At 39.0% G+C, this 10,370-nt stretch overlaps 1 protein-coding gene across 4 annotated transcripts in view; it reads left to right on the top strand.

Moving 5' to 3' along the window:
• The window catches only part of NAAA (N-acylethanolamine acid amidase), a 12,266-nt gene extending 4,067 nt beyond the window's left edge, over positions 1–8,199 (top strand). For 2 of the 4 annotated variants that reach the window (XM_026848138.1, XM_026848140.1), the window contains 7 exons: positions 2,271–2,347; positions 3,693–3,865; positions 4,732–4,794; positions 5,415–5,481; positions 6,026–6,054; positions 6,969–7,050; positions 7,851–8,199. In XM_026848138.1, coding sequence (XP_026703939.1) covers positions 2,271–2,347; positions 3,693–3,865; positions 4,732–4,794; positions 5,415–5,481; positions 6,026–6,054; positions 6,969–7,044 — 485 coding nt within the window. In that variant the 3' untranslated portion in view covers positions 7,045–7,050; positions 7,851–8,199. Of the gene's footprint in view, positions 1–2,270; positions 2,348–3,692; positions 3,866–4,731; positions 4,795–5,414; positions 5,482–6,025; positions 6,055–6,968; positions 7,051–7,850 lie in introns of those variants that run through there. The other 2 variants (XM_026848139.1, XM_026848141.1) reach the window with 2 other exon arrangements.
• The last annotated feature ends 2,171 nt before the right edge of the window (positions 8,200–10,370 follow it).

Below are 10,370 nucleotides of genomic sequence, written 5' to 3'. Positions count from 1 at the left end.
TCTCTCTTCTTTCCCCCCCCCCTTCTCTCTTCTTTCCCCCCCTTCTGTCTTTTCTAGCAGCAGACTTTTTTTGCTGTTACTAGCTCGTTGTTAGAACTTGAACCAATGTAGTCTGAGTTAGAACCAACATCTAAAATAAATGTTTATTTTTTGCTTAGGCTTGTGGTAAGCATTTTTTCTTCTTAAACTTTTAATTAGACAATCTTCTGTTGTCAGAACTTTTTTAATGTTATTCAAACACTGTTCACTGTATACATTATATACATACTCATCATCTCTGAGCAGGGATTTGGCTATGGAGCACATCCACCTTTTGATTCCTGTTTCCTTTGTTAATATTGCCTTGTTGCATTTGCTTGATTCTTTTCATAGTTTACACTCTATTTTTTTAAGAGCCTGCTTCTGATGCTAGTGTAGTTATTTAATCCTTTGAAAACTGGAGCATCCTGGGCTGATACTGAGAGATGCAAACAGCTTTGAGTTGATGTTAACATCAGCTTGGAAATAGTCTTAAGTGTATAGAGTATGCAAAAGGCTTGATTTAGAAGATCTTGCAGACCAAAGTCCTGTGTCTGTGGAAAGGCACAATTTGGGGACAAAACCAGTTCCGTCCTTTCTCCCTGCTGTTTCTCAGCAGTGTGCTTCAACCTTCAGTGTAAGGATCATCTGAGACTACAGTGAGGTGGTTTAGCTGGTACACAAACCCATTCTGTTCTGATTCTGATAGAGGAATCAAGTGCTGAAAACTTCTGTGTGTGATGGGCCCCTCTTGTCCATCAGGAGCTGATGTGCTGTCATCCACCCATGTGCCTCAACTTCACTTTTTAACTCCAGACAACAGTAACTCCCTCAGCACATGCTGCACTCCTGGAAGTCAGCTGTTGCTGACTGCTTGCTGCTTTATCTGTCACTCTACAACTGAACTAAAAATTTAGGGAAAAGAGTATGGGAACTACAGCTGGAAAGGGGGATGACTTCAAAATTAGGGTGAAGGTCTATCAGGTGACAAGCATATTGTTTCTGCTGGCTTTTTCTGGTTTTGGCATATGAATAATTTTAAACTTGACCTTTTGTTTTTTTTAGTTTTCCTAATTTTTTCCAGTAATACAGAAACACTATCACTACCTCTTTTTTTTTTTAGCCGCTTCATGATTTCTGTGTAATTCTTCCTGTTGTTAGAATATTTTAGTAAGATGAATAATGAGGTGATTAATGCTAATATTTGAGCTGACAGTTGTAGACTGTTACATCGTATGAATATACCTGCAGCCCTTTTGGAAATATGTGTTACAAAATGCTAGTCCGTGTTACAGTCACCTTTTGACTCTTCATTGCTTAATATTAATCTGTGAATAAAAAACAGTTTAAAAACTATCTTGCAAGTTATTAATACTGAAAGGAATGTGATAGGTTTTGACTGAAATTATTAGCACTGGCAAGTTCTGAGAGACATTGTAGATTCTTTGTACAGTGCTGAACACCATCTTTATTGTCCACTGTACCTCAGATGCCCTGCCTTTTTTATGGCATCCTTTTATGGCATTGTTCACAGGAATATTGCACCTTTCAGAAGACACCAAAAAGCTAAGATAATGATCACTCCTGTCATTACAGGTCTGAGATCCTTTCTGGAAAGCAGTGGTGCTAATCCAGCTGCTGTGGTTGAATTTCAGTTGTGATTACGTTGTTTCTTTATATTTCACCTGTACTTTCACCTCGATATTAGGTTCTTTTATTAGCCCTTCCCCTGGAATGTTGACATTTAATGCTGATAGGTAGCTGCCCTGTTTCACTGGGGGTTTAGGTTTCTGTGGTACTTGAATATCCAACTGCAATGGTACAGAGAGCTGAGCATTTGAAAGACAGATACTGTAAAATGAGGGCTTGCCAGGATATGTTAGCCTGGGCAGCACATCCTGTATATTTTCTGTATAGAGATCAGTAAAGTAATACAGCAGAAAAGGAGCACTATCAGCATTCACTGTTCTAAACAGTGTTGATAAGCTCAAGATGGTACAGAGGCTCCAGCTGCTTTCAGGTGCTGTGTGCTTTGTCCGTTTGGTATAAGCTGCCTAAATTTGATGGTTTTATGGTAGTGGTATAGTTACAGAATGAAAGGATTTATTGTACCACTCCTGTAATGTAGTAAAGGGAAAGATTGCAGAGCTAGAGATGGGAGATGGAGAAGAAAGGAAGGCAGGAAGATAGATTTCACAGAGCGTACATAACGTGCGTATATAATTTTTTTTTTTTTTTTTTTTTTTTTTTTTTAGGTGGAAGATGGTGGGAAAATGCAATAGCTGCTTTTTTGAATCGGAATTACCCTGTCAGCTGGCTTGTCCGAGATGTAAGTGCACTGAGTTATTTTCTCATATTTCAGTAATGTCATTTGTATTTACAAACTCCTAGTAAATTGGATGTTCCAACTTTTAGTTTCACAGAAAAATAAATAAATTAATAATTAAATGCATTTCATAAGAGCAGATAGGTATTGTCTCTCTCATACACATCACTGATTATTTGGAGACAATTACCATCCTTCAGGGGCGCAATCTCTAATCAGTGCCAAAAGTCTTTGAGAAGCTGTGCAAAGGCTTCCTTCCTAGGGACTATTTCAGCTAGCTGTGATTTGTAGTTTAACAGATTGAGGCAGCTGCACTCTTAGACGGTTAGTATCTGACCCAGTGGTTATTTTCCACTACGTTTGATATATTACCATATTAAAAATGGAGAGCTCACTAGTGAGTGGAAGGAGTTAGACTGGTATTTTGTATAGCATGTTGTAGGAATACTGTGTTAGGGTCCTACTAAGATAAAACAGGTCTGCTGCGTCTCAGATTCTTGAAATACAGTAAACATAAATTATATGGTTTGTAGGTAAGCTCCTGCAGAACTGGAATGTGTGCTGGACTTTGTTGTTCATGTTATTTGAGTTTGAGATGCGACTTGAGGCTGTGACTCGAAACTGCTAGCTGCAGTGTTGCTGTCAGAAATAATTAATTAATTTCCAGGATCTTCCCCATCTTTCTGAACAATTCTGTTTGATGCATGTTCTCCATATTTGTTTTTAGTTCCCACACAGCATTCATTTTTAAAGATATACTTCAGTAGGTTGTGGCCCTACACCTGAAAATAGTAGCTTCACTGGCTGCAGTGACTTGCAAGTTTATGCTAAGTTAGTCACCTGGTTATGGCAGGAGAAGCAATGCCTCTGCCTTATTATTGTTATGTAAATCTTCTTAAATCACTGGCAAAACCAAGTCTTTGGAGTAGGTAATTTCCCCCCTTTCATCCACTTTCACATATCCCATTGTTCACTCCCATTGGATAGACTTTGCTGAGGATTGAATTTCTACAGTATGGACATGCCTCTGTCTTTTGAAGGGCAGGTTTTTCAGCTTTTTTCCCTTTTCACCATATACATATGTGTGTGTATATTTACTGTTTTCTTTGAATATTTGCAAAGCTGGCTTTAATGAGTTCTTTTACTAGTCGTATGCATTTCATGTTCATATGCTGGTCAGTTTGGAAAACTATTTTCAGAGAAATATTTTCAAGTAGCTCTTTAGAGTCAATTGCCATTTTCAAAAAAGCTGGAACTTTTTCTTCTTTCTGAGATGTTCTAGCGCTTGTTTTTGTGCTTGGCCGTGCTCTGTGATCTTTGTTTCACTGTGATCTCCTTTTTGCATTAGACCCTGAGCAGAGCAGAGGACTTTCAGTCAGCTGTTCTCAGACTAGCTGGCATTCCCATCATTGCTGAAGTTTACTATATTGTAGGAGGTGTATCGCCCAAAGAAGGCATGGTCATAACAAGGAATAGAAGAGGGCCAGCAGATCTCTGGCCTCTCGATCCTTTAGATGGAGCGTAAGTAGAAAAAATGGTTTGTTTCGGTTTTTCATATTCTCTCCTGTGTGATAGGTAGGGTTGGTCATGCAACTTTCAGAGAGATCCAGGGCACCTCTTACTAATGCTTATAGCTGGACAGGGAAAGCTTGAAAGCCTCTGAAATGAACCCCAGTTTCTTCTCTTTGAGAAGGAATCACACTGTTTTGTCAGGTTGAGATAGTCCAGAGGGTCGGGGGTGGAAAAAGCATCTGTATGTGTTGATTTTTTTTTTTTGACAGATTCCAAAGGAGCCAAGACTCGAGGGCTTTTCTTGTCTGTCTGCCAAGTCTTGCACTAGTAGATTCAGTAATTCTCAACTTAATTTTTGCCCAATATGGAGAAGGGTTAAAGGCTCAAAAATAACTGTTCCTATTAAGTTTGTGAAATCAGCAGGTTAATATATGAAGGAGATCCTAAATAGTTGTCCTTCAGTGAAAAACGGCACTTAATGGTTACAGTCAGCCAGTAAATATTGGCTTGGCCTGTTGGCTCTGTGTACTCCAAACTGAATGCAGCAGGCTGCATTCTACGCATACCTATAGTCTTTGCTGTAATCATCTCATTGAAGGTCTGATCCTGCATTAATTGTAGTCAGTAGTAGTTTTGTCACTGAACCAACAGGAGTTCAGAGATCACTCAGTGTTCATTTGTGTTCAGTAGTTTATGGTAAAGGCTGCTATGGATATCAACATGGGGTCCCCTGGACTTGCAAGAGACACAGGAAAGAGGCTTTTGAGGGAGGTTTTTTGTCGTTTTGGCGATACAGAGATACTGATTCTTGGCCTGCATTAATTACCTACTGATTTGCGTTTTGTTTGCTTTTATGTCTGTGTGCTGTGTCATAGGTGGTTTCGTGTGGAAACAAACTATGACCACTGGACCACCCCTCCTCCTTTTGACGATCGAAGGTAAATTTAAGCTAAAAAAAAATTAAATCGAAGGTAAATTTTGGAGCTTTGTGGTGAGGTAACAATTTTATTTTGAAAAATCTTAGAGACTTGTGTGTTTTATTCTCTGAGCAGGTGTTAGCTCATTGACTGGGCAGTTTGTTCAGTTTCTGTAATGCCACTCAAAAGGGAACAGATAAAATAAGGAGCAATATTCATATATGCCGGAGGATAGTGTGTGTGGCATTGGATGGCATAAAAGATGAGAAATTGAAAGGATAAGGCATGTACCAAGAATTTCTTTATAAAGCAAAGTTTAGTAACAGTTAAAGGATTTGGATTCACAGTGAAAAAGTATTTGATGGCACTAGGAAGGTGCTCACAGACATCATACAATCTTTAGGCTTTGTAGTGTGCAGAAAGCCGTTGTCAGATTCCCTGTTGGTCTGTACTCAGTGGTGCAATAATAGAATAGCTTCAGCATTGTGAGACTATATTCAGTCATGCAGAACTCTGGATTATTTTAGGCCAAAGCAAGCATTTCCATGTAAAGGCATCCAGTGAGAAACTTTTCACATTGGTGCTTTATAGCCTTCAGAACACTAAAGTATGTTTAATGATACTGCATTGTTTTCCTGCAGAACTGCAGCCATCAGAGCTCTCAATGCTACTGGACAGCAGAACATCAATTTTGATACTCTCTTTAAGGTATTTAAATTCTGCGTTTTGACTTGGACTTAAAGTTCTTTTCCAAAGCAGAAGTGCAGTTGCATTTTTGTCAGGGATTTAAAAGCTGTGCAAGGAAGACATGGTGAAAAAGGTGACCTGCACAACCATCTCTGGAGAGTTTAAGAATGATAAGTTTGTTGAAATGTTTCTGAACTCCCTTGCATAGGCATTTTGCCAGACCAAGTGGAAAGTGCAAGAGGTGAATCCCATCACCATCATCTTTGTGCAGTTCCTTATTTCAAGTACAATTATAAATACTACAGCAGGTAGATAAAGTGTTAGACATGAGTGATATTTACCAGTTAGTTCTGAGAACTTGTGTTGCGTATTTCCGAGGGCTTTTTAAAAACACTTGTAAAATGTTCTGATGTTTAAAAAAAAAAAAACAACAAAAAAACCAGCAAGATAAATCCTTGACTTTGCATTATTCCTTTTCATAACTTCATCCTACTGCTGTTTCTAAATAGGCTTTTAACTCCCTCTTCATTTACCAAAATGACAACTCTTCAAACTTTCTGTACAGGTGTTGTCAGTGAAGCCAGTCTTAAACAAGTAAGTATTAGATTCAGAGGTGTTAATGAGTGCCTCCTGCCATGCCTCGGGCCACTTAAAAGTTAATCAAAAACTTCCTTAGGATCTTCCTATACCTCTGTCTTGAGTATCTTGTGGTTTCCCAGTTTAGATTTCTGCTTGTGCACATGGCACTCTGTTTTCACTTCCACAGCACCCTTTCTCTTTGTCTGCCACTCTAGCCAAGAAACTACACTTTGTTAGGCTCAGTCTAATAATGGGAAGTTCCGCTGTAGTAGTGAAACAAATGACTGCTTAGAGGAGCAGCTGGACTTTCTGCCAAGTCATTTGTGCCTTTTACTTTTGGAACCTTCGGGTTTGTGTTAACACTGATAATTACTTTCTCTGGAGTTTCTGATGTAGTTCTGCTTGATGTGTAAAAAGGAAAAAAATAGTAAATGGGGACATAGCCTTTAGGTACAATTTACTGGATTTTTAAGAGAGATTTATTTCAGTATACCATTATTGTTCTGCATTGTTTCACAAATTGCACCTGTGTTTTGTTTTATTTTTAAATGGAGCTCTGGATCAGTCATTTGTATTAGAAGGTTAATACCAGGACTTTCTCTCCTCTGTCTTAAAAATGTGAGAAAATTTGGGAAAGAGAAGATGATATCTGTCACTGCTAAGATCGACAATGCTAATTGTTTAATACAGTGATCAAATGGATGTTGAAGTACAGTTCCTTTGCTATACTAATTTGCGGAAAAAAAATACTAAGAATTTGTGCCAGCAGCCTTCGTTTTTATCATTCTCTTTCCTACTTTTTCTAACCCTTCAGTACCTAAGCAGAATGTTTGTTTCCACTAAAATTTGTTCTGCTGCTTTGCTAGTTCTGTAAATTATTCTTGCTTTTGGAATGTCACTCACTCACTCTTTTCCTCTTTCCCTGCCAGTAACACAGTGTATACCACAGTAATGAGTGCTGCACTTCCAGATAAGTACCAGACATGGATCAGAACTGTGAAGTGAAGAGGTGTAAGTAGCATGCTGGTACTCCTAGATACTTGTACTTAAATAAAAATTTCAGCTGAAGAGTCATTGAGGGACAAAGCACTGCTGTGGCAGTCGAGTGACCTAGTCTGAATTCCTGATTCTCCCCTTGGTTTGCTTATCAACCTTGGGTAAACACCTTCCCTTGTTGTTTTAGAGATAAAGTATTGACTTTCTTTGCAAAACTCTTGGAGGTTATTTTAGGAGAAGTGCTTTATCAGAGAGGAAGGGGTGGGTGGTGTTGTGACCTAAAGGTAGAAGTTCCTTCTGTGAGCATTTTAGCTATTACTTCTATTATTCCCCACTACCCTTGCATGTCTCCAGGTGTTGACTATGAGAGGAAACCTGGCCAGAGTGAGCTGAATCCCAGCGGGAGGGGTTGCTGCATTTGGCACCAAGAAAGATCAAGCTTAATTTGGAACAGCCACTCCCAGGCAACTGAACATTAGCATCCTTTGAAGGTTTTGTCCTGTGAACTTGCAGAAAAAGTCTTAAGTGCTTGAACTCACAAGGTGCCTCACATGGTAGCTTTAAGGTGTTCAGGGAAAGATGTTTATTTCTATTCCAGGAAAGGGTGTGTGGTCTTGTAAAGAGCACAAGAAGCTGCATTCCAGTTTGAATTTCCAGAGGTTTTTAAACTCTTATGATACTATATTTGTAGCAGTTACATAGGACATTTGATTTTAGCAAGAGTAGTTCCTTTTGTTTAGAGATTCTGAAGAGTTTGTTTCTTAGTTCTATACAAACCTGTGCTCTCTTATTTATCTATCTTCTTATTTCAACAGACAAAATGAGTGGAAGGCTGCTTTCCAAGACTGGCATGTGCTTTTAAAATCACTCTCACAAGCCCTACGGTTGTTTTGGCTTATTAACTATGTGAACCATTCAGGAAATGATGACTTGTTAATTCTTTGAAGTGTTGCAGATGACACTGTTAAATTAACTGTAATGGAAGTTTGATTGATTTTATTGTAATTACATTGATGTTGTAGCAGATGTTGATGGCTAAAAATTGCTTTTACTGGTTTTGGAAAGAATTGTGCAACTTGAATGTACTCATGTGCTGACTAATAAAATCATATATTTTGCATGGCCTGTAGGTCTGAATATAATTAAATAAAAATATGCAGCTGATCACTTGATTTATGAAGACCTGTGCTGTTATTCCTAATGTCATCATGCTTTTCCCTGATCTGTGAGGGGCTCGTGATCATAAGCCTAACAGGGTCAGATGTTGTGCCCAGAGAGAAGTGGTCTGGGGCAGCAGGCAGGCCAGAGCTCTGCAGAACCCTGTTGTAATGACAGAACAGGGTCACTCCAGGTCCTGGTACTGTTTAAGCTTTTGTTGATCTGACATCCTGTCCTGAGATGCTCTGTGGGACCTTCTGCAACACAGAAATTACTGTGTCAGTGCAGAGGCGTGTGAGTTTCCATAGTGTGCATTCCACTGCAGGCAGTCTCCCCTTCAGCTGTGGTTCTCTGGTGCAGAGACTCTTCAGCTGGTTTTAGTAGGCTTGTGACAGGTGATTGAGAGTATAGAATAAATAGTTCACTTGGAAGGTACCTACAATGCTCTCCTAATCCAACTGCCTGACCACTTCAGGACTGATCAAAAGTTGCCCCATGTTGTTAAGGGCATTGTGCAAATGCCTCTTAAACACTGCCCAGGCTCGGGGCATCAACCACCTCTCCTGGAAGCCTATTCCAGGGTTTGACCACTGCATGCATAGGTGTAGGCTATGGTGCTTTATTCATCAGAAATAGGGCTGGTTTAGGAGGTGTGATAATACAGGCTTTTTTCCCCCAAATAAATAAGAGAAACTTGTGATGGAACAGCAGTGAGGTTAGAAAAGGGATGGTTTTATATATTTGAAAGTTGCCTTCAATAGAAAGTTTACAGCTAAGTTCTATAGTGCAGAGGATTTTGTTTATTTGTTTGTCGGGTTGTGCTGTGACTGCATATTGAATTCAGGCACTTCTTGGGAGCACTCCAGAAATACAGAAGGATTGAAAGAGTCAAGACCAGTGGATACCTTCATATAAAGCTTTGAGGTCCCATTATTCACTGGACAAAATTCCTGCTACTGCCAGTGAGAATTTTATGTGAGAGAAGAAGGTGTGATCAGAGCGTTAGGCCAGAGCACCACTTCTAGCTACGTGCAGTGTCGCCTGCAGTATCTGTTCACTGGTTATGCAAACTGTTCCTGAGAGAGCCTTCTGGAGATGTTGGCCCCTTTATCTCCTTGTGCTGAGTCTGACGGAGTGTCATAACCTGCTTATTTGCATCCTCTGCCTAGATAAATGTGCTGCAAGCTTTGCTTTGACCCGGTTTGGACAATAATGTTAGCAGTTGTATGCCACAATGATAAATTTGAAAAATGGAGAGTTCCTGGAGGAAGATGTAAATAACAGTGGTCACGATATCGTTGAGATTTCAGAATTATATTGCTTTAATTCACAGAGCAGATGCTGACTCCTGATCTCAGCAGGCTTTCTTTATATAATAGCTGCCCACAAGTAAAGACAAAAGCATCTTTACAGGTGTAACTTTGCATAGCTTTCTTGACCTCAGCAGTGTTAGGCTGATTATATTTTGGCAGGGATGTGCCCAGATTCTCAGAGGTACCTAAATTTAATCAAATGTGTTTGTTTCAATATGTACAAACAGATCTGGAGCGTATAAATATTTAGTAGCCATGAATATTCAGGAAAAAATTGTCTGCTCTTGTTGTGTTTCTGTCTTATCGGCTGTTCAGAATTTGCTCAGGCCCAGCCACAGAGCAGATTATGGAAATGGGGGGGGTGTTGTTGGGGATTTGAAGAAGTCTAATTTATTTTGGTTTTTTCTTTTACATTATTTTCTTAACTATTTATAAAAGAACAGACATCCTGATTGCCCACAAAGCCTTTATGCCAACTTGAATACTTTTTTTGCTAACCAAAAGGATATATAATTTTCTGGTCTTAGTTTACTGACAATCTAAAAATATAAACACTAAGAAAGTGTTAAATGATGCATCTTATAAACTAGATGATTTAACCTGTGAAATGCATTGAGCTACTTTTGTGTAAGAATTGAAACTTGATAAAAATTCAGAGGGACGAGGATTGTTAATACTTAAAAAATAAAACCATAACAATGTTGGAAACATTAAAATGGAGCACTGATTAGTTTTGGACAGCTTGGGTGTTTCGTGTGATCTTGTTTGTTTTTTAAAAAAAGGATTATTTGTAGTTACTTGAATTGCTTGCTAAAGCATCCTTCTGTTGGGAGATTTCACCTGCTTTGTGTGTTCACTTTTTAG

Source organism: Athene cunicularia (genome assembly GCF_003259725.1).
Source record: "Athene cunicularia isolate RWA chromosome 4 unlocalized genomic scaffold, athCun1 chr4_part2, whole genome shotgun sequence".
In the NCBI taxonomy this organism is placed as follows: Eukaryota; Metazoa; Chordata; class Aves; order Strigiformes; family Strigidae; genus Athene; species Athene cunicularia.
This window is presented reverse-complemented; position numbering and strand designations above follow the sequence as displayed.